A 25,158-nucleotide genomic window follows, 5' to 3' on the forward strand; every position below is an offset into this window, starting at 1 on the left:
AAAAATATATCAATGATATTTATTTATTAATAAAGAGCCCTTAGCAGAATACAGGCACAGTGGTGTTACCATACATTCTCATGAAATGTAATGGCTAATATTTATAGTACTTTTATAAGATCAGGCAAATCAAGCCACAATAGCAAATATCTGCCTTTTAACAAAACCTGAGTTTAACAAAAAATTAGTCTATGTCAAAGAAAGACAAATTTAAAACAAATGTTCAGACATATCACATACAGTGTCACAGTACCATCTATTATTCTTCCCACTGGCTGAATGAAAAAAACACTACAACACAGATAAACAACCAGAGGGTACATTGAAATAAGTGGACAGTGAAATGACAAACATACCTGCCCTCATTATACTGTTAGAAAAAAAAACAGCATCTGCACTTCTGTAATACTAAACTCTTAAAAAAAAAAAAAAAAAAAAAAAACACTCAGTAGCTCTTAAACTGAAAATTTAGTTGAATCACCTGACTGGCCCAGAAATGCTGAAATATACACTATTAAATTTTCATTTTCATCTTATGAGTGATCAAAGAATTGATCAATTGTCTGAGCTGAAGTTTGTGTAGACTACATTCAAAGATGGGTGCAAATTCAGTTTTCTGTGAAATACCACACTTTATGAAGGCTGTAAAATTTCAGCCTCAAAAAGAAGCACCATTATATATGAATACAAGGAGTGAAATGTGCATTAAAGTGATAAAGTGTGACCCTTAAAGCAGGTTTGTGGGGTGAGCAGCTGAAAAGATGTGACTTACAAAAGTAGAAAATAAACTCTGTGTAGGTTAGTGTAGGTGTAGGTTATGCTACATCAAAAAATATTAAAGTTTAGGATAGACTGAACACTGAAGTGGTTTTGGGAATTGTGTGAAATAATTCAATCTATGTCACTGTTATTACAAAAAACTGCCCCAATCCTAATATTCACCCATTAATACTAATGTGCTTTTTAAATTACATTTCATCAGGACAATCAGTAGTTTATTTGTTCTTTTAAATAATATAACAGGAAAATTCTCTCAGTTTAACTGGTGCTAGTGCTGTCCATAGTCGCCAGTAGATGAGAGAGCTTTGCCCTCTGGGACGGACTGATATTTTGGCTCATGTGGATGATGCAGTCCATCGCTACATCAGGGTTGGCCTGCACCAAACTACGAAAAAAACAGACACACGTATTACACATAGAAATATAATGTAGTCTTCAGTGAAGAGGTCTAATTTAATTCAGCATGTGTATTTGTGTGTGTACCTGCGAATATGTTTCATAGTGTTTTCCCTCTTTAGGTACTTGATGTTCTCTCGGATGGCTGATCGAGTGCCCTCCTCCTTGGACAAATGCTTTTCAAGCCACTCGACTACTTCTTGGTTATTATCCCAGAGGTAGGCCTGTGGGAAGACGCAACCTTAAATACCCCATCACATTTGCATCTCCCTATAATATCATCCTAGTATCCACCCTGGATGATAATCTTAATTTGTTTTAGCAGATTCACTTTACAGATATGTATTCATGGTGGTTATACTGCATGTGAAGCATGAATAAATAGTACTTCTTCATCACACACCTTGACTGTTCCCTCAGTCTCAACAAACCAGCGACGCAGCATGGAGTGCATGTGTCCGTCACTGAGATCCTTGTTCGCCTGCAGAATCTCACACTTCACCACCTGCTCCAAAAGGAGGCGGCGCAAGCGCCAGTAGAAGAAAGTCCGCACATTCTTCCAATCCAAAATATCCTGTCAGTAGTATAGAGCATAGCATCAGCATTTTTATTACAGCTCTGACTGCAGTTTAATTTTCTGCACATGTTCCCTGTTGAAGTGGTCATATGGTGCACACTCACAGTGATGGCCCCCTTCTCCTGCATTCTGCCCGGAGTATCATGAAGGTCTACAAACTGCACTGCCACCTGGTGGTAGATGGGCATCAGGAATTCCTCTCTTGCTTTGAGCTTTGCCTCCAGCTCTCTGCACTGCTTTTCAGAAAGCTCTGGGGAAGCTGAGAAAAATGCAAACAATTTGTGTCACAAATTCCCTGCAGTACATCAAAACAGAGTGAAAACAAACAAGTAGTTGTGAGGGTGTAGAAAGGAAGTTTTACCAAGCTGCTCAGCCAAACTAGCATAAACTGAGTCTAGTCTTCTCATTGCCTTCAGCAAGTCTTTCCTTCTGAATTTGATCTCAACTGTGCCCTCAGCCTCTAGTACGCCACCTCTAAAAATGGAGTGATGAAAACAGCAGACAACAGACAGAGCAGTCATTCACAAACACCTGAAACTGAGATCATAGCTGAATATTCGACAGCTCTGGTAAAAAAACAAAACAAAAAAAACAAAAATGAAGAGACCATTTGATTTACAATTCACAGGTTTGTGTTTGGATATTTTTTTTTGTTTATTCTAAAAAGTATTGACGACTTTTGTCCTTTGAGGAGGTTTAGAGACTCCATAATGAACATGGAAACACCATCATCTTCTGTAACATTGATTCAACATTAAAATCCATGGAGTCTGACAAATGACAGTGGTTGTAGTTATTCTTATGTTCAGCTAATGATATATTTTGTTGAAATGGTCACTTTTTCTTCAGTTTTCTCTTTTGATATAGTAACTTTGAATTTATTTCATAAGGACATCTACATGGTCAGTGAACTAAATGTATGGAAATACCTGATTTTCACTGAAACAAAGCAAAATCCAGGTGATTACATTATATTAAATGGTGATAAATAACTTAGGAAAGGTTGAATGCTGAAAGCAAGTAATTGAGAAGTCAGCACAAAGAAAAAAAAAACAGTATTTTCAGAGGTCAAATAAAACAAAGAAAATGATTTCATATCAATTTTAAACAACCCTATGTTTTACTATGGATTAGAGTTAAGAAAACAATATTTGGTGGAGTAACCCTGATTTTCAATCTCAGCTTTCGTGTCTTGATTGATCCAGTACTTGAGATTGCTTTTGGTGCTTTAGCTCAGCTTTGTCTGAGGCGCGTGACCATGTTTTTTTTGTTTTTTCCTTATCATATTCCAGATGTTTTCAACAGGGTGTATGTCTGTAAATTCACTGTGGTCTCTTCATTTCTTCCAGAGCTTTCCACGTAAACTTCACATACCTGCTCTCCCTGTCTGCATAGAGCTCCATACACAGAGGGTTAATGGTGGGATCGATGACCACCCATGACCCTCCTCTGAGCTCAGCATGTGGTGGGATGTACACTAGAACCGGCTGACGGAAACTGCGTAGAGCATCAACAATGTAGGCGCCAAACTTCAATACCTGATCATACATATCTTTAAGGGGAATGGATAAAAACAAGTATTAGTGAAATTTAAGAGCCTCAAGAGTGACACAGTCAGTATGCAAAAGTAATCATCTTATACCCTTCATTCCCCCAGAGAAGCCCCTCCAGTTTGCAAACACCATGAGAGGCAGACGTTCACGGTTGAAATCACTAATTGCCTGAGCTGTTTTAAAGGCAGAGTCTGGAAACCAAACCTGTCCAGCCTGCTGCAAAACCTGAAAAAAAAAACAACACAAAAACAATGTCAAATCTCATTCTTATTAAAATCACACTTTATGTTACATCAACATGTGGATATGTTTACTAACTTTAGACTCTGAATCCAGGTTTGCTGGATCTGCTGGGATGGTGAGCTCAACTGAGCGTGTTTCCACTGCAATGACACCGAGAGGGATTCCTCCCAATCTGTAGCAATTTAGCAATGTTATCAAAATGATAAAAACAGGGTTTAATCATCCACAAACAAAATGAACATTTGTGTGTGTTTATTACTATAAATTTTTACATTTAGATTAAAAAATCTAAATATATCACTTTGCTCACAGAATCACAACATATCACAATATATTGAATCAGAACTCCTGTACCATAATGAATATCATATTTGCAGATTTTTGTAAATACACAGCCCTGAAATATAAATTACCTTGAGAGTAGACAGAATGACACTCACCGTGCTCTACCTGCTACCACTGTCTGAGCCCAAGAACCCATGATCTCCATGAAGGAGCCGTGGTCAAAAAATCCACTCTGCCAGGTACCTTTCACAGCTAAAGACATGATATCACGTTCATCATAAAGAATATAAAGCTAGGAACAGCCAAGTATTAAAATTCAGTAAATTCGTAATTTAGATGCTGCCACTCACTGGGACTGGGCCTCCCAGCCAACATCCAGCGAGGGTCATATGGTGCTTTTGTCGGGGTGAATTCAATCTCTCTGTCTACTGGATCTGTGATTGGTATGACAGGTACAGGAGAGTATTTGTTCTGTAAGAAGGAGTAGAGGGTTGGTTAGTGACCTAAAATTTGGTTTAGTTTGTGTATCTTCATCTAGACAGCACTCAGTTTAATTTAGCTGAACCTTTGGCATATAGGAGAGCCACTGGAGGATGGTGAAGACGCCTTCAAAGTCATCTGGCACAGTTGTGTGTGTGACTCCGTTGTTGTGCATGATCTGGATGCCACCCAGCTGGTTGTTGGATGTGTAGACTTCTCTGCCCAAGACCTGCTCACAGGCAACGACATGTTAGTTTTCTTCTTTTTTCAGAAGGAGAAAACACAACTTTTAACCATTATGAAAAGACTTAAATAGTGACAGCTTTCTGGATATGTGCAAATATTGTATTTTGACACAGACAAGCAAAATGACACAAAAATCTGCCACACATGCGAGCCTACAGATGAACAGGAATTATATTGGAATATTCATTTTCATTAGTGATGCAAACCGCTTGGTAGGATTGTTAATTTGTGCATGTAAACATAGACAATATGGAGTATGTTCCATATGTACACCACTGCCTGTCTTCTACAAACCTTGTTCAGAGCACCAGCTCCAGTCAGAATAATGTGAGAGTTCTCCACCTGGATCACTCTCTGTCCCAAACGGACCAAATAGGCTCCGATTCCAATGGCACGACATGTCACCTACAAGAGGAGAAAGTGACTCTGAGAAAAATCTATGATAGATCAAGTAGTTTTTTGCTTTGAAGTGAGGTTTTTTGTCTCACCATACTGATGGTAATAATCTCCTCATAGGCCTGAGATGACTCTCCAGCAATGGTGCCAGAACCTCTCAAGTTCTCAACCCCAAGACCTTCATCCTTTCCTATGATATCTGTGATGATGTATCTGTAATAAGTAGAAACAGTGACGAAACATTTGTCAACCTGCAAATCAAGTAAGACATGTAGAATACTTAAGTAAAGGTGATGTATTCAGTGAACGATGCTGTGTATTGCACCTGGACTCTCCACCTTCCTCTACATGGTGACAATGCACAGCATTATTGGAGCTGATACGTGTATAGTCCTGTGGTGTCAGGTAAAGGTACTTGAACCCCTACAGAGAGATATAACAATCATCATAATATGTCAAAGGACAGACTAATATTGCCACTGCCCACCAAAATAAAACCTGTAAACCTGTCCCAGGAGTTACCTTGTAGGGGTCAGCAGGGTCAATCCAGGCTATCTGGAACATATGTTTGATCTCTTCAGCGAGGCCGATGCGTGCTCCACTATTGGCTGCAATGTAAATACGGGGGATGCCTTCTGTTCGAGCCAGCTCAGACGCTCTGAGGAACAGTTCATCCTCTTGAGGACCAAATGAACCGATCATGTGGGTGATGTCGTTACAGATCACAATGATGTCTCGACCTTCTGGGTACTCTGGTGTTTTCATCTTCATTCTGAATGCAACCATTCCCACCTGATGTAAAGGGGTTATAGTGTTATCATAATCTCACTCTGAAAGCATAAAAAGAAAGTTCAAGGGTTGTATTAAAAAGCATACATCATTGTCTCCAGGCAGGCGGTTCATCTGCACCAGTCGACCATGTTGGTCCAGAACCAGCTCAGTGCACTGCAGAACCTCTTTAGGATATTTTTCCCCTGGACCCCACAACTTGAACAGAGCCTACAGGATATTTTTCAAAGAGTCAGACAATTTGAGAACATCAAACTCAGCAATAAATCTAATTCAGTCATTAAGCAGTACCTGTCTGAACATCTCAGGGAAATCATAGACGTATGTAGTGCCCAGAGTTTGGGCTTGGAAGCGCTTGGCCTGCAGCAGATCTTTGGTCACATAGGGTGTGTTGATCAGCATGCCATGCAGTGGACCTTGTTTGTCCCCATATGACTGGAACATAATCTACAGAGGGAAAGATAAGAATTTTGCTGAAGAACACATCTTACAAAACTGTTTGCACAGCACTGAAATGATCAGGGCATCCAAAAACAAACAGTCGCAAACTAAAATTTCTAGTCCTGACCTGTCCAGAACTTGGGTCAGTGACTTCTTTATACAGGCTGATGTCTAAGTAGTAGCCAGACTCGTTGGTGAGAAAGAGACGAATAGGGACGGCGTTCCCAGTGGGTGTCAAACGGATGTTGATCTTGAGCTCAGCTTGCAGGACTCGCAGTTTCCACAGACGGCTGCCATAGCGCATCACCATGGAGCGGACAGATTCTTCTATCTGAAGGTCCCAAGTAAATGAGGACACAAGGATCAAAACAACCCATGAGCTACAGAGAGCGATAAAAACCCTAATTGCCATTTGCCCAAGTAAATATCTAGGAGAGGGTTTCCCAAATGTATGCACTTTTAATTTATTTTTCATATTTTAGGCTCTATGAGATAACCAATATAGTCATTGTCAACATGATTTGGACATAGAAGGGAGTGTGTGATCTGAAAGCGTATAAATCCTATGTTTCAGACCTTAGAAGGGTCCATGATGACTGTGGGAACAAAGTTGAGGAAGATGTGGTTGCAGTCTGTGCGCACGCTGGTGTTACTGAAGGCCACCTCCAGCTCATCCATGGCCTCCAGCAGAAGACGTTCTCCTTCATTTTGAAGGTATTCAAATGACGCTTCCTGGTTGTATATAAGATGGTTTAATGACACAGATATCAGTGTAAACATAAGCACCATAAAGCAGAGTATGAATTTATTTTTAATGAAGTGAAAAATAAGCTATTATTGCTTTAAAAATATTTTAGTCACCATTTGCTCTGTTACCTTTGTAATGAGGTCTGAGTGGCGTATAATAGCTCGAATGAAGAAGCGGTAGTCAGTGACCTCAGCTCCCTCCTGAACACGAGCAGCTCCCAGATAGAGATGCATCTTGTGGTTGGCACAGGGAACGGCTGTCAGGTCAAAATTCCTCATACGGTTGAGCTCCAGCTGAAATGCTAAAGCTGGCTCCAGATTTCTGTAAATGCGATCCTCCTGAAACTGAAGAGAGGCACAGATATAAGAAGATCATCACCTCCCATCTGCTTGTCAATTCAGTAATGAAGGTCTTTTTTCATGGCAATAAACTTACCCCATCTCTGGCTCTGAAAGTGAAGAACTTTGGAAACTCTCTCTGTTGAAATAAAATATCAAAAGGATTAAGGCATAATTAGTGAATGAATAATGTAAATGATAAAAATGGGGCCAAATTAAACAACAGAGTGTAAATGCAGCACTACCTTCTGCGCTATCAAAAAAGTGATCCTCCTGATGCCACACTCAAAGAGGACTGCTTTCTGTTTAAAAGACATTTCAATAATTAAACTTCTGGAAATACAGTGTGATTCAATAATATAAAGAATTAAATCCTTTGAGCAATCTGACCTTTGACTGAGCAAAGGCAGTGAAGGCTGTGACCAAGGCATCGTCATCTTCTGTGTCTGCTGATTTTATGGACACATTAATGATGTGGATTGGATTCTCCTTTGAGTTCTGAAATTGACAGAGAAGACAGCATTCTCCACTGACACGGAAGCAGAATAATATTTTTGTTCATAAATCAGTAATATGTTTTCAAAGTAACTTGTACATCTGGTCTAACTGACAACTTAATTGTTTTTTTCGTAGTAAGTTATAGTCTGAAGCATCTGAATAAAGGCTACAGTTGCATTTTTACATCCTGCACACTGTCTCACCTCTTTGACACTTTATTACAACAATGACTACAGTCGAAAAGAATGAAACACAGTGTCTGCTTTTTGTTGTTTTCACCTGTAACCGTTCTCCCACACACATCACCAATTTACATCTGCAGAGACTCTTAAAGTACTGATAAGGCAGAAAAAAAACCAAACAAAAAAAAACTAGAGGGTTGAAAATTTCTTTCATCTATTGTAGAAGCAGTTATTGTTTAGAGGAGTTTGTGTCACCACTTTAAGCAGAGAAAACATTTTGCAGACACCATTTGGGCAGTGAAATAGCTGAGCATTATGTTTCTTGGCAACTGATGATTTACAGGCCATAAATGGTGAGTACAAAAAACATTATACAACACTAGTTGTGCAGTGTTAGAATGCAGTATTATGTCTCATCTAACACCATCTAGTGGAGATTTGACAAACAGAATTGGTAGCAATGTAAACTAGCTGGCTTGTAGTGAGCTGCAAGGGGCCAATTCAAACTGCTACAACATCCACACTTGGTTTTATTTCATCATGAATCTTCAGTCCAAACTGGCTTTAACACATTCTCTTACACAGCCCTCACCTTGAAGTTTTCCTCCTCGTAAAGACTGGAGCAGGACTCTAAGAATGATGCATTCTCCAAGAGTGGTTCTGCAAAGCTGGACAGAACTTCATCAAAGTTCCTACAGCACAGAAATGAAGAAATATTCAGGACTACAGTATGCACTTACTTTGATCTGCAGATCCTTTTTATAATAAGAAAAAAAGGAAAAGCATGGTATAAATTAAAGATACCTTTTGAAGTCTTCAAAACACTGAAAAGCCACCATGGCCCCCATTCGCTGGCAGGGAGGAGACAGGGATCCCTCCAGAAAGAGCTCACTGCTCTGCCGCCTCATTTTAAAGTGTCCTGATCCACTCATCGGGACTGGAATCCTGAAAGACATGCAGACAGACAGTTACGAGCAGACAGGACCGCTGACTAATCAGTACAGACAGGTTTGCTTCAGCAAATAATGCACAAAAAGCCAAAATACAAATACTCACGGTCAGTTAAAGATTGGTTGTCTTATTTTGAACAGACAGCAACCAATTATAGCCACCCTTATAATACCATTATATCAACTTATATTGACATAGGTGTATTCAGTATTTCACAGAAAATTATTAACAACTGATGTTACTGTTTGATTTGCAAATTAAGATCCAAAATCATAAACTGGAGCAGTCTCTTCATTCAGTGGCAATTGAAATTTCAGGCTTAAGGTTTTTGAGAAGGACAAGAATTAACATGGACCTCTCAAAAAGCTTCTTATTGCTTGACAAGTTGAGAGAAGCAGCTAAAAACACATTCAGATAAGCTCAGCTACAATGTGAATTAGAGTTTTGCGGCTAATATTTCTGGTTTTACAGGACAGAAGAGAAAAGCAACAGTGCATTCGGCATGCATTGCTGTGAGACATACACACGATGAAGTTGTTTGGCTGATTGGGAGGAGCTTTACTCTACCTGTTCAGAGTAGGGCTGCTCCCTCTGAAATAAGACGATTGACAAGTGAACATTAGCAGTGGATGATCAAGCTTGACCACTACTTCTAGGCATTATAATTGGATTAAAGCTCTGCACATTCACATTAATGTTGAGTGGCATTCAAAGTAAGCCATAAGCAGTTAAAGCCACTAATGATCTCTGTCTGCACCACTGTGTAGAGAGTGGCTATTTTTATCCAGTTAATCTTTATAATAGGCCATAAACAAACCAGTGAAATGTGTAGGACATTTACTGTTTTGTTGTTAGGCCTGTATTTGTTCATAAGGAAGTAAAGCATTTTAGATGGAAAGTCATTTTGTGTGGTTTAATTAAAGCTACTGCTGGAAAGGAAGCCAACTCGGACATCCACACAGGTGAAAGGTCTCAACAGAGAGGCAGCAACACTATCAGTGAGTTGAGGAAATAAATATGTGCTGATTTACAATTTATTGAATAAATGGTGTAGTATAGTCATATGTGATTGCCATTTAGATGAAGAGCTTTCGTGGTGCAGTTTAGTGATGTCTTACCTGTTAGGATGCGATGATGGAAGCATAAACTGGAAATCTACAGCACATGTTCCATCTTGTAGCTGGTGATGTTGGATGCTGTTTAGTTCATATGCAATGTAAGCCCTGCGCACATACACCTGAAATTAAAGACAAACAATTAATGATCAGTGAACAAATTAGAACAACAGAATCCTCTTGGTGTGCGTTTATTATCCAGACCTCCAGTGCGGCCATGCATACAACTTGATTGGAGTGATAGAAGAAATTCGGCAAGACATCAAAAATGGAGGTCTCTGAGAGAATGAGTTTCTGCAGTGAAGGAAAAAAAGTATTGTTAGATTGCTGTTTAAGGTTCTAAACTTACAAATTTTAGATGAAACTTTCCAAAAAAACACTAACCTTTAAATTCTCCGGACAAAACTGATGGCCGTACATGTCAATAGCTGATAAGAAGATGGACTCCACCTGGTTGTGTCTCAGTTCATATGATGGTAAATGGGAGGCTATCAAGACCTGTGACACATTCACAATAATTATATTATGTTTATTTATGGTTAAAATGTAACAGGGTGCACAGTGTTACATAGATGCAGGTGGTCTTTGGTCTCACCTGTCTTGCTCTTAAAGCTACTTTAGAATTTTCCATCTTGCCAAGCTGTGTGAGCTCATTCAAAATGGCCATGAGTTCATCTGCCAGGGTCGGGTCTCTCCCACAAAGCTGGTCCTGCATAAAGTCAAAGAAATACCACACCATGTCAGGGTTTTCATGTAGGACAAGGGCCAGTGTATGTACATTAGGATTTATGTAGCTGAAGGTCTTACTATAAGCATTGTGACCAGGATGTTCTTCTTGGAGACCTGAGCATGGGAGAAGATGTAGTCCAGGACTGAACTCATGTCAGGCTTGTTTTGTTCTCTCAGATTGATAACACATTTGTCGTAGTGAGCTGCTCGAGAGCACAAAACATTGATTATGCCAACTGTAACCATATACAACAGCTAAGAACATTAAGCCTCATTTCAGATTTTCAAGATTTTATGTCACCTTGCTGGAATTCCATCTCTACTTGCAGGTAACGCTTTAGAAGATCAAGAACAACGGACTTCATGTAACCACGGATTCCACTGCGGTACCTAAACCAAACACAATGGTATTGTACATCAGTAAACACAAACTGTTATTGAAATGGTTATGATATTATAAAAAGTCTGGACAATAATCTGCAGCAGACAAAAGTGAAAAACTTGCCTCTGTACCAACTGTACAATACTCTGAGTGTTCATAAAGAAAACCTCTCTGTCAGCTTTCCTCTGCAGAGTGGCTGCGTGGCTGTCCAGAATATTAGCAATCTGGAAGAAATCAGGAAAAATACATTATTATCATAAATTCTTTCACACTTTCTACCCTAGCAAAAGTGACTGTTTATTCATTGCAGAATTTGTTCTTTGACACAAGAGCAACTGCAATAAGTAGTTCACCATTTATTACTCTCACCCTTTGGCTGGGAAACTGGCAGAGGACTGAGGTGATATTGCTGGCATACTGGGCCATGACTTTACGGATATCCTTTTCCACACCGGGGGGAATGCGACCTGCCACACTGGTCATGATCTCCTGAAGTTCCATAAGTGGCAATGAGGGGTCTCTTAGAGTCTTCATCAGGGTGGCCACCCACTGTTTCAGCTGCAAAGACAAACAAGTATAATGAATGATGTGCAAAATCTATCAAAACAATCTGCTTAAATTGGTATAGGTAGTCTGTGACATACTTTGCTGCCGAAATAGGGCTCTTCGAGGCAGAACCCATCCATCACCTTAACCAAGTTTTCAAGCACACTGTGAAACACCTGGTGAAGCTTTTCACCAATGATGGGTAGTGGCTGCTGGGGTGGCAGCACAGCTGTGTTAAGCTCCACCTACAAGACAAGATCAAAGCAAGGTTATTATGACGAACACAACCGACACTAAACCAAGGTGTGAAAACTCAATTTTGTTGACTGAAATAAAAATAAAAACCGCAATAAGCAATGCAATCCGAACTAAAATGAAAAAAACATTTACATTGCATTGCAGTGGCTATACCACAATGTCCAAATAAAACAATGAATCCATCACGTATAGTAGCAAACTAGCTTTGTACAATATTTCAGCTTCTACAAATCAAGGCTTTCCTCATTATACCAGAAAAACTAAATCAAAACTAAAATACGAAAGTCAATTCCTGTCTGACCAGAACTTAGCTGAAATCCAAAGTGAAAGACTACAATACAAATATAAAATAATAAAAGGTTCAAAGTTGTGCTACCAAACCAAAGCCAATAAATAAAGAGGAAAAGTTAAAAAAAAAAAAGAAAAAGAAAACTGGAAAAAATACTTAATGAGACTATCTGAATAGTACTATAAAGTGGAATTAACGAAAAAGGATTTAGAACAGAGTACCCGATGTATACTACTAGGGTCATCCAGGTCCATATGAGCCATCACACAGCCAGTTTCAAGAACTGCCCCAGGTCTCTTGACAAAGTGAATACAACCACTTTCCTGCACCATCAGAGTCATCACCATCTTCATCACCTGGAAATACAGCACAGACATGAAACCCACAGGACCTCTTAGGAAACTGTAGGCTACCAATATTTTCCCCAAAACCCATCACAGTCACCTCAATCTCTGCGTAGGTCTCTCCTGCAAAAATATGACCTCCATCCTCAACCAAATACTGCAATAGTTTACCGGCAGAGGGTGACCTCAGCACTGTGGGGTCCTTCTCCTTCTCAAACACACAGGTCTTGTTGCCTACAGTGATGCGGTAGCTGTAAGGATAAACGCACTATATTGAGGGCAGTGAACAAAGAAACAGGTTAATTTACATCTGCTGAACCGCGACGTACCTGTCCACTTCCTCCTTCATGTAGGTTGTATGGCTGCTACCATCATACGACAGCAAGAGGCCACCGTCGCTCAACCTGTGTACGTCGATCTCAATGTCTGAGCCATTCATGATGATGACGTAAGTTGTCGGAGATTGTCGAGCCACCTGCCAACAGTGATTTGTTTTTTATTAGACAATGAAAAGATAAGAGGTCAAGTGAAACAGGAACGTATAAGGGGAACAAAACAGATACCTTAAGGCAGTACTTGACTCCTTCATAAATAAGGTCCACATTGACAGAGTTGAGGAGGCTGGCAGCAGGTAACACTTGACCTCTACAGATGGGCAGACCGAAGAATATTTTAGAAGTCTATTATATGTACATGCAAATCAACTGTAGTGAAACAGCAATTAGAGTCATGAGCACCGACCTTTCCAGTGAGTGTAGGAAGTCAGACATGCTCTTTCTAAAACTAGCATCAGCCACATGCAGAGCACCACAGACAATACCCAGCATGGTATCTGGTCTCTCTGCCTGTAAAAAATTAAATAAATAAATAAAAACAGCATGTGGCTTTAATTAGTCTCCAACACAAATAAAGAAAAAAATGCTCAGTCAGCATCCACTACACAGCTGTGCAATATCTTGCTTAAAAAGGGCAGAGATTCAGGTTAAAGAATTAACTTCATATACCAGTACATGGCAAACAATTTAACACTGTCAATAATGTTACATAATTTCCTACCTATGTTCCATCACTTCATACATGTATACAAGAAACATATCTACAGTAGTTAGAATAAACCCACTGGATGGTTTCTTCTATAATGTTCCACTGAAAAGAGACTGGAAGCTACAAAGTTACTATGAGACGGGATGTGCAAAGTTGTATTATGAAACACAACAGGCCGAGGATAGGTGATTAGCATTCTAACTATTCCACGAAAGACACTGACATCTGACATGAAAGGAGATGAGAGAAACCTTGATCCCAAAATAAAATACTTTATTATTTCTAAAAAGTTTTTACAGTATTTAGTCGCCATAGTTGTAGTTGTATAGTCATGAAACAAGTCCAGTTAATGCGTAATGTCAAAACGGTTATCTATTTACACTCTGTTGACAGTTTTGGTTAATTTGTGAAATATTACAAATAACACTTAAAGGTCTCTGGATTCCTACCTGTACTTTTTCCGCTATGAGATGATCCAACCAGCCAGTATCAATGTCATTGTTTCTAAAGCTTTCGGTCTCCAGTAACTTAATAAGGTACTCAACAGTTGTCCTAAAGTCACCTCTGATGGACAGCTCCTTCATGGCCACCACCATGTTCCTGAAGTGCAAAACGAATACAACACCTAATAAACACACCTGTTCTTTGAGATACAGGTTATAAGTTCATAATAATGCCATACAGTATTTCCTACAAAATCATGTTGTTCTGTTCCTATTAAAGAATTCAACCAATATTCAAGAAGAAAATAATAAATATGATGCAGATGCATTACTGTGTCATTTGAATACATTTTTTATAAGATTACTGGCAGGTCATCACATTTTCATGACATTTTTCTTATTATATAATTTGCAGTTACAACACTACAGCAGATACTGGATTAAGGGTTGGTTCTTCAGAGTTTAAAAGATGCCTGAAAGCTTCAACTGACAAGGGAGAAGAAGAGGCTTACGAAATAGCTTCTTCACGGTTTTCACCCCAGGAGAAACAGTGTCCAAATTGGGAATCTGCAAATTCATGCAGTCCACCGGTTGCTCCAACGCTGAAGTAACCCCAGACATTTTTACTGCTGCGGAAGTTCAGCTCCTGCACAGTCCCAGAACTGGGCTTGAATCCCTGTGAGTGAACACAAGAAGAAGAAGTCAATGGCGCACATTAAAAATGCACCAAAGACAGGGTGGTCTCTCCTGCTGATGGGCTGACGTCTACCTCATCAGGGTTCTCACTGGTGATCCGAGCAGCTATGACATGACCTCTTGGACTTGGTATGCAGTCTGGAGTCTCAAAGTTAATCATGGAGTCGCCCCATGGAGTTTCTCCATAAAGCAATCGAATGTCCTTAATTCTATAAAGAGGAATGCCCATTGCAATCTATAAGAAATGAAACAGTAAGTTAAAAAAAAAAAAAAAAAAAAAGAAGGCTGGCTTACTAGTTAGTTACAAATAAGCATGGGAACGATTTTCTTTGTTTCTGTGGCAAAATTATCTAAGTGTTAACCTGAAGCTGAGCAGCAGGCAGGTTGACATCTCCGATCATCTCTGTACATGGATGTTCCACTTGCAGACGAGGATTCAGCTCCAGGAAATGGAAGCTTCCATCATCAGAGTAGAGGTATTCCACAGTTCCAGCACTCACGTAGCCCACCATTTTGGCAAGTCGTACAGCGTACTGGTCCAAAAAAAGGCAACAAAGTGTGATGTCACAACTAGAGAAGTGACCACAAATCAGGATTACATTAAAAACCTCAGTTTCAGTGACCTAAAAGATGTTTGGATGAGAGGCCCACACAAAGAGAGAATCGTTTATTTTGCAATATATCCATGTTTGGACAGAGCACTAGTCTACTGTTGTGCTGAAGGATGCATCTACCTCACTGTTCAGGTAGGGAGTGGGTCTTTAATGCAGGGGAAAAGTTTTCACAGACACCATCAGTGGAAGAAAATGATTCCCGTTGTTTTAGATCTTTGTATCGAGATATAATACAAAAACAGACTAAAGCATTAAAGCCTTTTAATTCTTGACCTCCAAAAATCTGCAAATAAGCTACTTAGTGGTCTGAATACTGTATTTGTTCTTTACTGATCCCCTGACTGTTTAACACCATGCTTAGGCTGAAAGAATAAGGTTTACATATTCATTTTTAGCATATTTTTAAGTTCATCTTATTAGTTCAGGATTACAATTTATTTCTCTTGTGAGAAATATGTCCTGGTACCAAAGTACCCCTTTAACATGAATGTCCTCATAGGTACATTCAAGACACCTTATGAGGTTGATACCCACCACTGTGACACCTCAGAGGTTGTTAGGCTTGTGAGAAAAAACAAAACTATGCAGAAACAGACCCGTTCCATTTGTTCTAACGTTGAGGGAGGAGCTATGGTTGCAGGAGCCTCCTCTATGATCTTCTGGTGCCTTCTCTGGATGGAGCAATCACGTCCAAACAGAGAGATGGCATTTCCATACTCATCAGCTAGTATCTGGACCTCAAGGTGTCTGGCATGTTGGGCCAGCTGCATTACAAATATAGGTGAGCCAGGTACCTCCGTCTGAACCTGCAAACAAAATACATGTTAGCAACAGGAATTACATCAACTTTCAATTGTAAAAGATGGGAGCTTGGTTACACCAAATTTAAACAACCTAATGACACACACCTGTCTAAAGAAACCTGGAAAATCCTCAGCACTTTCTACTTTCCGGATGCCTTTTCCACCTCCGCCCTCAGAAGCTTTGATAATAACTGGGTAACCAATTTTCTCAGCTCCCTGCATAGAACCAGTACATAACAAATTTGATTGAAATAATAGTAAAGGAGAAGATATTTGCACAATAATTTTGCTGAATACACTTACAGTCAACCCATCATTCACATCATGAACACAGCCTTGTGTATAGATTTCTGGAGGAACACTGATTACATTACTAAGTCTTTGGTCTTCTTCTGCCCAATACACTCTCAAACCTGGAGCACAAATGACAGGATGGAAAGACAGAGAAACATATATGATAATTATGACCTTTAACACAATCACACCTCAGAAAGTCGACACCCAGCACAGCATATCAGTGACAGACACAGTGAAGGGAGGGTGATGCATCACCTGATCCGCTCCAGGGTAGTGTGGGAATGTCAGCACTTTGGGCCACAATGGACGAAGCCACTTTATCACCAAGAGCCCACATGGCCTTACTGGATGGCCCTAAGAGAAACAGACTCTGTCATTTTAGAGCAAAACCTGGCCACACTACAAGTCAACCAAACCAAAGAAATGTGAACATCACAGTGTGTTACCTAAGAATGAAATGCCTGCTTTGTTTAACAGCTCAGGAAGCTTGGGATTTTCTGAGGCATGACCCCAGCCGGCCCACACAGCCTGTTAACACAAAGATATACAGTAATTTATTGCAGTGGGTAGAAAAGGCTAAAGTTCAGCTAAGAGTCTACAAACAAATGTTGAAATGTACCTGCACTGGGATTCTTTTTGCAATGTCCACTATGAGCTCTACATTGGCATAGTTATTATTGTTGGGTCCACCGGGAACAGGCACATAATGATCTGCCATTTTGATGTATTCTACAAGAGGATGAAGCAGCAGTTTTTAGTCATTCATTTATTCAATTCAGGTTTAGAGGAAACACTGTCCACAGTAAACATACAGTCAGGTATTTTTCTTACTCTTACCAAGATAACTGTATGATGATAAGTGCAGGGCAATAAACTCTGGCCAGAGGTGGCCGAGGGGTAAAAAATGATAAGATGAAGTTGACAATGACCTGCATTAGCTTTCAAGTCTTCAGGGGTTACCATGACGACAAAGCGGATTGTCCTCTCATTTCGAAACATCTCATAGGACCATCGACGTATTGAACGCATACATTTGACTGCAGCTATACCGTTGTTTGCTATTAGCACCTGTAAAAGAAAGAGAAACCAGTTTAGAAACTAGAAAAGAAAGAAGAAAAGAAAGAAAAGATGAGTGCTACTAAGGCATCAAGCAATAAAAGCATAACTTCACTCTTACTTTTTCTATGACACGGTTGCCACCAAAACGGGTGACAAACTCAGCAGGGGAGGCCACAGTGAAGTCCCTCGATAGGTCCATTTTTCTGTGTTCACGTCCCTTTCTCACCAAGTGAGGACCAGACATGCTCGGCCTGAGGTGGGAAATTTATAGTTACCAAAATCACCAAAATATTACCTGGATGCAGTCTGTTTTCTATTTTAGCTGTGTTAAATATATGCCATCTTCCCTGTCAGACAAACAAACCAAACCAGACTACAGTGCTCTACTACAGTCACGCTGGTACATGTCAGTGTGAGACTGATCGACGAGACAACAGCACTGAAAATCAAAATCTCAAAGTTCAGTCTGCAGGCAGGCTACAGTAAACCAATCCCATTTATTTCTGACCTTATCTGCTGAATTCCACTCAACCACTGGCTTCCTTAGAAAACAATTTGTCAAATCAATGAAAATATACAGTAAGAAACTCTAGAAGCTGGAAAAGTTTCACCTCTGTTACAACTTTGCATTGAATATTCACCACAGCAAAGCCAAGAAAGGTTAACAAGATGCCTCCACACACACTGTACTCTTGCCAAATCAGCAACACTGTATGTTGAAATGAGGTTTTGCAGTTGTACTTTGGATTACATGATTAAGTTTTATAATGTTAAGACTAAAAAGCAAGAGGTTGAATATTGGGGTCCTTATTGTATCACCTGTGGAGAGAATCACACCCTCCATGTTACTTATTATAAATCTGTCATCTTCATTCCAACTTATTTTGCAATTCACTATTTAAATAAATATTTCAGTAAAAAAAGGTCATTTTACGTACCAGTACTATGTGTTCATTTCAAAGACATGCTGCAGTTGCACCACAAGCAACATGAACCTTCATAAAGAGCCAACTTCATGTTCAGATATGAATGAGAACCATCTGCGTTGCACCAGTGGGCTTTATTGTGAAGCTGGCGTGCAATTCTGTCCGTGCTGATCTGAACTTTAGACATAACACCTGTATTGTACAGTTCACTCTGAGATCATTGGACTAGTGTGTTGATAACCCTCCAGCTCAACTGTAAGGTACTTGTGCTCCTGATACGATGTTTTTCTGGAACATGACCCAAGAAAGGACAAAGTTTTATTTATCTCAACTTGTTGTAAATCTACGCAAACACTGAACTGTCAAAAACATGATAAAATACAGTCTCTGATTACTGTACTGTTTGGTGAGGACACCACTCCCCTCGCTTACTTTATCTTCTAGTCTAAATGGGTTCAGAGAATTTTTCTTACATTTCCTCATATACACGAGGCAAGACCAGATGTATAGTTACATAATGGCAGTAGTCCGCAGCTTCCTCTTCTAAAACATGCCTTTGTAAAGGTTTCCATCTATTCTAAAAACTATTTATGCATATTTCTGCTGACATAAAGCATGTGGCAACTGTGCACAAAACAAACAGCGGAGCTAAAGTTTCAGATTACAATACATGGTATCCCTCCTCCTCATGGGACTAACCTTAGCAGGCATGCAAACCAACCGGGACTTTCGTAGTCTGTTTCCTCCATTTTATGGCCAACTTTACTTTAGTGTCGTACGTTAGCAGTGAGAGCACATGCTAAGAATCTAAAACCAAAACAAAGCGTCCACAAAGTGCTTCCTCTCTGCCGTTTCCTCCCTTGTCCCCTCCCATCTGTGGACAGATCACAAACTTCTCCCTTACAAATATGCAGAGCACAGCCAACTAACAAAAGTACCCATTGTGCTCTTTAGATGAGAAAACAACACATAAGACCACAAGTTTTGGATATAAAAACACTTGAGAAACAAATGTTGTAGATTTATTTTAGTATTATTTAGTTTTTCATCTTAGTAGGAGAACTCCTTACCTCTCTTCCCTTCATGAGGACAGGATTTATTTATACTCCCCTTTCAACATGTCAGATGGAACACGCAGCCTTAAGTGTAAATATGTGCATGACAGTCCTATATAGATGCTGGGTATAAAAATAACTGGTACCTATGTGAACAAATATTAAAAAATCTATACATTTGTAAAGGATATGTTTTTGTCTGCCTCAAATTACCTCCATTGCGACCTGGACTCACACCACAGTTTTCAAAGTCATTGGCTCAGGCTCTTGTTCCAATAATAGAGTCGGAGTGTTTGCGTCCAGCAGACCTGTGTTAGTACGGCATGCCGGTCAGGTGATAACACACAGCGAGTGGAGACAGACCGACTACAGTGTACCACTCTTTTTTTAACCAAATTATCTCATGACAAACCTTAGTTTTATTTAATAGTAGTCCCTCAGTCTAATATTTAGAGTGTTTCCATTATTGTTCCACCTGTCAGAGGTCATGAACCTTCACCAGGCCTCCACAACTCAGCAAACTTGCAAAACCCTTAAGCTGCTAACATGTATACTCTCTGTATTTCTATTAACATTTCAGAGTTTTATACACATGTATATTTATAGGTCTAGATAAGGCATGTGTATGGATAACCACATAGTCAATTAGTCAAAATAATATGCATAAATGACACACTTACGAGGGCTATTCAATAAGTTCATGGCCTCACCCAGAAATACTGGTTGTTATAATACAGGATGCTACATTCTTTCGTGATGGGATAGTGATGCTTGAACATCGATGGACCAAGTGCATTGCTGTAAATAGAGATTATGTTGAAAAATAAAATATAAATTATCAGTCTGTGTTGTTCTGTTCTGGGTGAGGCCATGAACTTATTGAACGGCCCTCGTAGTTTCTTTGAAGAGTCAGATCATTTTTATTTGAGGTTGCAGTGGGAGGAGATTTGGTTTACTTCACAAAGATGCAGAACTAATAATTATAGCACTGTCTTTCCATGAATACTGCATGTGTTAAGTAAAAACTGAAAAAACATAATTGTATTGTATTGAAAAACAAGTGAAAAAGTAAGCAGAGCTTAACAATACCCTCACCCGGTCCCACAACAATTTGCCCCTCCTGCTCACTGATACCCTGCCTACCTAGGGATTATTTTAGAGTCTTACCTTTCAGTGTTTTTAAAAACGTTTAAAAATTTGTAAAAATAAATAAATAAAAAATAAATAAATTGCAAAAATTGAGAGAAAGGCAGATGTAAAGAAAATGTGTGTGAAATTTGAAAATAATTGGGTGGATTGTGTCCTAGAACTAGGTTGGATAAATTGTGTGAGTCAAAATGTCAAAAAATGTATTTAAAAAAAAATCTAAAAATTTAAATTCAACCATTAAGCTGTGCACTGAACCTCTCCTAGTGATAAAGATACAATGTGTGTGAAATTTGAAATATATGCAAGTTATATATTTCCATCATCATCTCACTATGGTCTCATCATCTCCATCAAATTTCACTGGGTGTGAAATTTGAAAACAATCGGGTGAATAGTGTCTGAGAAATAGGATGGACAAAAATTTCAGACAGATAGCTGGATGGATGGATGGAAGGATGGACAAACAGAATTCCTGGTATATCTATATACCACCCTCTGGGGTGGGTGAACAGGGTTATAAATAAAAAAAATGGTGTACCATTTGGCTATGGTTTATTTTTATTATTTTGGTTTGGGTGGAGAACACATGTTAACAGTGATGTCACAACTAATCAAAATCTTAAATCTTAACCTATTTAACATAAAAAGTAATTAAAATACCCATCCTTAACATGTTAGTTTACAGTCTTTGGCTAAACTTTGAAATATGAATTCTTTGTCAGTATTTATATACAATTATGCTAAACTTTGTTGCTATGACAAGAAAGGTGTCCATCCACTGATAATGAAGCAGACCTTATTAGTACACAATTATTACACAAATACTGCAATTATTTGAGCTAACCATAATGATTTTATATACAATCATGATAACTGTTTCCATTCAGCAGTATAAAAACAGCTTGATGAAACTACTACATCGTCATCATCTCACTGTGCTCTCTTCATCTCCAGCATTTGTCCATTTCAAAAAACGAGGTCTAAATATTTAACTTACCTCAACTTAAGTCAAAACAGCCCTATGCAATTTATGTTCCACTGTCAAAGGCTCTTCTTCATTAGGTAAACTGCATGTGTATAACTAAAATATTGTTTGGTTTATACTTTACCAATAAGATACAATGAAGGAATTAAACTCTCGCAATTATATGTAGGACAATTAATCATCAACTAAAATTTCATTATGGTGGAGTCATAAACCTGCAAACTGTATAAGGTGATAATATAACTAAAAGAAAACTCTTACTTAATTCCTGAGGAGCTGGGTTGCGGTGCTGCACACATCGCTTGCTGTGAAGTATTTTTAGATGTGGACGTTGATGGCTGAGGTGCTCCACTTGGAGGTTTCGTGACCAGAGGCTCCTCGTCTGAAGAATTATCCTCTGATGCTCCGAGAATGAACTTGAGGCGTTCCCTCGCCTCAGGCCCTGAGCTGAGTCTTGGCACATTGGTTTTTTCAGATGATTTCTGTGCGCTTGGTTTTAATGTTGGCTGTGCTGAAGTCACCTCAGACAAGGCCTGCATAGTGTCATTATCCCCTGTTTTAACTTCCAGACCGGCAGAGGCACTGCAGGTCGGCGGACTATGAGCTCCACTGTGCATTGAGGTAGTAGCTGACGGGGAATGTTCGTTTGACTGAGGGGTGTGTGAAGTAGGCATGTTGTCCTGTGCTGCAGAGGGACTGCAGCCAGAAGGAGATTCCTCTCCTTTCTCGGGCATCACTTCTGTTTTGGTGTTACTCCTCCACAGAAGCAAAACTATCCACAGAACTAATCCAAAAACTACCGGAAGCATTCACAAACATCCTCTTGAAACTGCAAAAATGAAAAGCAGACAGTGTTATAACAAAGGTTCATCATATTTTACACTCTGTATGAAAATAATGTTCAGATGCGAGTATTTTAAGCAGAGCCAGTATTAACTCGTCATAATTATATTGGTTACATTGGTAAATTATATATATTTAACGACTATGCATTTGAACTTTTTTGTACATATGGGGATTATGAAGTTGTCAGAGGATAACTTTGACACAAACATTAACACAGTGTTATTGATATTCATGTGGCCAATGAGTCTGTAACAAAGCTTATCCTTCATTCATTTTTTTTCTTTAAGTAAAATAACACTGTCATTTAAAAACACTTTAAATGGTGACCTCACCTCTGACTGATGGTGTAAGATTCTAAATTTAGACTTTCATACTTTGTCCTCTGTCTAAAATAAAATGAGATAAGTTTACACTATATATAGATTGCATTGCTGGTTGTGCATTATTCTAATCTGGAAACATTTTTACTGCAGTTATTAGAGGTTAGAGGCTCTCAGGACAGGTGCATGACAGGTAACTAGGACTAAAGTTGAGCACCACATCTAAGTGTGTTCATAACATTAACACTGGAAGCCTTTTTGATCTGTTAATTCACTCATTTGAAATCTGATTGTAATCGATCTGTTCATTTCTGCTCACAGAAATGATACACTCTGATTATTTTATGTGTCAATATGGAGAGACAGTGGAGCAGTTTACTATGAATACCAGTGGGAGACTGTAGGCTACATTTTCTAGCCAGTCTGCAGTAAACAGCTTGTCGGTAACAGCTGACATGAGAGCCAAGTGTGCCCGCTTCATATGGGGTAAAGGTCAAAGTACTGGGGTAGTGAAGTGTGAGGAGGATGAGGCACAAACAGCCAATGTGAACATCTGATGGCACCCAAATAAAGAATTAGAAAAAGAGTAGACAGAAGTGTGCCATGCATGCAAAAGAGGCTTTCAGTACAGACAAGGAGGTATTTGTCTGCAGCAGAAATAAAGGCTGGACCATCAGAGACTTCCATTTCAAGTTTTCATGTCATATCATTAAAAACATTCCTTTAGACTCCATTAACTTAAAAGTAATAAGGATTTGACATGTATGTTTTAAATCATTTACCACATCTAACCCTGAAGTGACATTTTCAAAATAAGTTGCTCCATGCTGACCTCAGAAGACTTCACAACTGTGTGCACGGCTAGCTAAAAAAAAACAAAAACGGCTGGTTTCTTACAAAAAATGAATGACTTCAGTGACCGAATATGACCTGAACTGATGTTAACAAGAAATTTAGAGTTCATTAACTGCTTTATTGTCCTTCAAGAAAATTACATTAAAAAATACAGACGTAAAATGAAAGTCATACATGAGCAAAAACGTGTGATTCGCTGACCACTGAAGTAAAACAACACTCGTTGTTTCTGCTGCTAACGCGCTAACAGAAAACACACTAATCATTACATTAAGGGTTTCAGTTAAAATAGAAGACATTTCCGGTTCAGTGTTTGTAATGGAACTGTTAACATCTGTGTGGTTTCATTAGTTTTCACACCAGCAAATGTCACAGCCACCTACCACCAGTCCCGTCTCTCTGCTCCCAGTCTCCGTCCACATCCACGGAGGGTAAACCAGAGGTAAACATGTGCAGGGGAGAGGAGGGGTCATCAGGCTCCTCCCACTTTCACAACTGCACAGATCGTATTTAGACAAGTGATGTTATGTTATGCTGCATTTTTATCTTTCCGGTCCGCGGAGAAAAATGGATGTACCTTAGAACTTGCGTTGCGTTCCAAGAAAATACGTTTACTATTTATTTATAAGTTTACAATATATTTGCTTATTTAATTGAAAAGGTTAAGCTACAGAGTAAATATACATGCAAACCTATTAAAATCGATATAGCAAATTTGATTTGTGATTCAAGATGTTTATTTGTCCTTTAAGAAGGATTTTTTGTAGGTGAGTGTGAAATTCTCGTAATTTACGAATAAATAATCATACATGTAAAACACATACTTCTTGTCGTGTTGTATTGAAACTAAAATACATACAGAAAAAATGAACTATTAATAGGTGGATCACAATTTTATTTTAATAAAACAAAAATAGGTTTATTTGCAGCTTCACTTTTCACAATGCAAGGAATTTGTGGTGGTGCACACAATAGAGAGACAAAAACGTATAAAAGTGAGGAGAAAAACAAACAAGCAAACACTAACGGCAGAAGTAAAAAAACAAACAAACAAACAAAAAACATTAGGTATTAGAAACAAGAAATTAGTAAAATTATATTACGTGGGGAGAATGAATTTTTTTTTTTTTTTTTTTTTTTTTTTTTAAATGTGTATATTTTATCTCTTTGTAATGAATGGGAAAAATGATGATGAGGCTCGATGTAACTTGTTTTCATTTGTAGGCCTAGTCCTGTTAAAATGTCATTACATTGTAATGACATTTTAATTCTTGTCATGATTACAGGAAAATATACACAGATTTTATATGCAGATTTAGTCTACCTGTTCACAGAAAAACATCAGTGGTGTTATTTAGATAAGTCCTGTATAAGTGTATATTATTGTATAAGTGTATGTATGATTATCTGTGTGATCTTCCTATCTAGCAAACTCTTCTCATGATCTCCACTTTGTTTTCGGTCTCAAATCCGCTAAATAACATGAGATTTTGTGGTTGG

General features: G+C 38.8%; 1 protein-coding gene across 2 annotated transcripts; it reads right to left on the bottom strand.

Annotated features, from left to right (window-relative positions):
• Positions 1-5: 5 nt before the first annotated feature.
• Positions 6-24,051, bottom strand: acacb (acetyl-CoA carboxylase beta). 2 transcript variants are annotated; one of them, XM_030143675.1, is made up of 54 exons: positions 23,860-24,051; positions 21,899-22,466; positions 17,641-17,773; positions 17,393-17,531; positions 17,083-17,192; positions 16,910-16,991; positions 16,719-16,817; positions 16,470-16,579; positions 16,272-16,382; positions 15,960-16,169; positions 15,112-15,282; positions 14,823-14,984; positions 14,566-14,729; positions 14,060-14,210; positions 13,308-13,411; positions 13,130-13,211; positions 12,896-13,041; positions 12,667-12,817; positions 12,444-12,578; positions 11,774-11,920; positions 11,499-11,687; positions 11,253-11,353; positions 11,049-11,137; positions 10,826-10,950; positions 10,614-10,727; positions 10,403-10,516; positions 10,223-10,312; positions 10,022-10,140; positions 9,471-9,494; positions 8,757-8,897; positions 8,545-8,644; positions 7,663-7,770; positions 7,518-7,574; positions 7,370-7,411; positions 7,063-7,278; positions 6,763-6,918; positions 6,314-6,517; positions 6,037-6,192; positions 5,833-5,955; positions 5,479-5,748; positions 5,282-5,379; positions 5,049-5,169; positions 4,855-4,965; positions 4,400-4,543; positions 4,185-4,305; positions 3,990-4,086; positions 3,625-3,721; positions 3,396-3,531; positions 3,128-3,305; positions 2,115-2,227; positions 1,858-2,012; positions 1,580-1,750; positions 1,264-1,400; positions 6-1,165 (listed from the first exon to the last, which is right to left on the bottom strand). In XM_030143675.1, the coding sequence occupies exons 2-54, from the start codon at positions 22,444-22,446 to the stop codon at positions 1,039-1,041; spliced, it is 7,299 nt and encodes a 2,432-aa protein (XP_029999535.1). In that variant the 5' UTR covers positions 22,447-22,466; positions 23,860-24,051; the 3' UTR covers positions 6-1,038. The 2 variants fall into 2 exon arrangements, with proteins under 2 accessions (XP_029999535.1, XP_029999536.1); XM_030143676.1 differs by lacking the exons at positions 21,899-22,466; positions 23,860-24,051 and adding an exon at positions 19,148-19,260.
• Between the last annotated feature and the right edge of the window lie 1,107 nt (positions 24,052-25,158).

Source organism: Sphaeramia orbicularis, chromosome 9 (assembly GCF_902148855.1).
Source record: "Sphaeramia orbicularis chromosome 9, fSphaOr1.1, whole genome shotgun sequence".
Lineage (NCBI taxonomy): Eukaryota > Metazoa > Chordata > Actinopteri > Kurtiformes > Apogonidae > Sphaeramia > Sphaeramia orbicularis.

Bases quoted from the DNA above. Each gene is read 5' to 3' on its own strand.
- acacb (XM_030143675.1), bottom strand. From the start codon at position 22,446: ATGCTTCCGGTAGTTTTTGGATTAGTTCTGTGGATAGTTTTGCTTCTG. The intron at 14,211-14,565 runs GTAAGCCTCTTC...TTTGCACTTCAG, and splicing joins AACCGTGAAGAAGCTATTTC to GAACATGGTGGTGGCCATGA. The intron at 3,722-3,989 runs GTGAGTGTCATT...AAATTGCTACAG, and splicing joins GTGGTAGCAGGTAGAGCACG to ATTGGGAGGAATCCCTCTCG.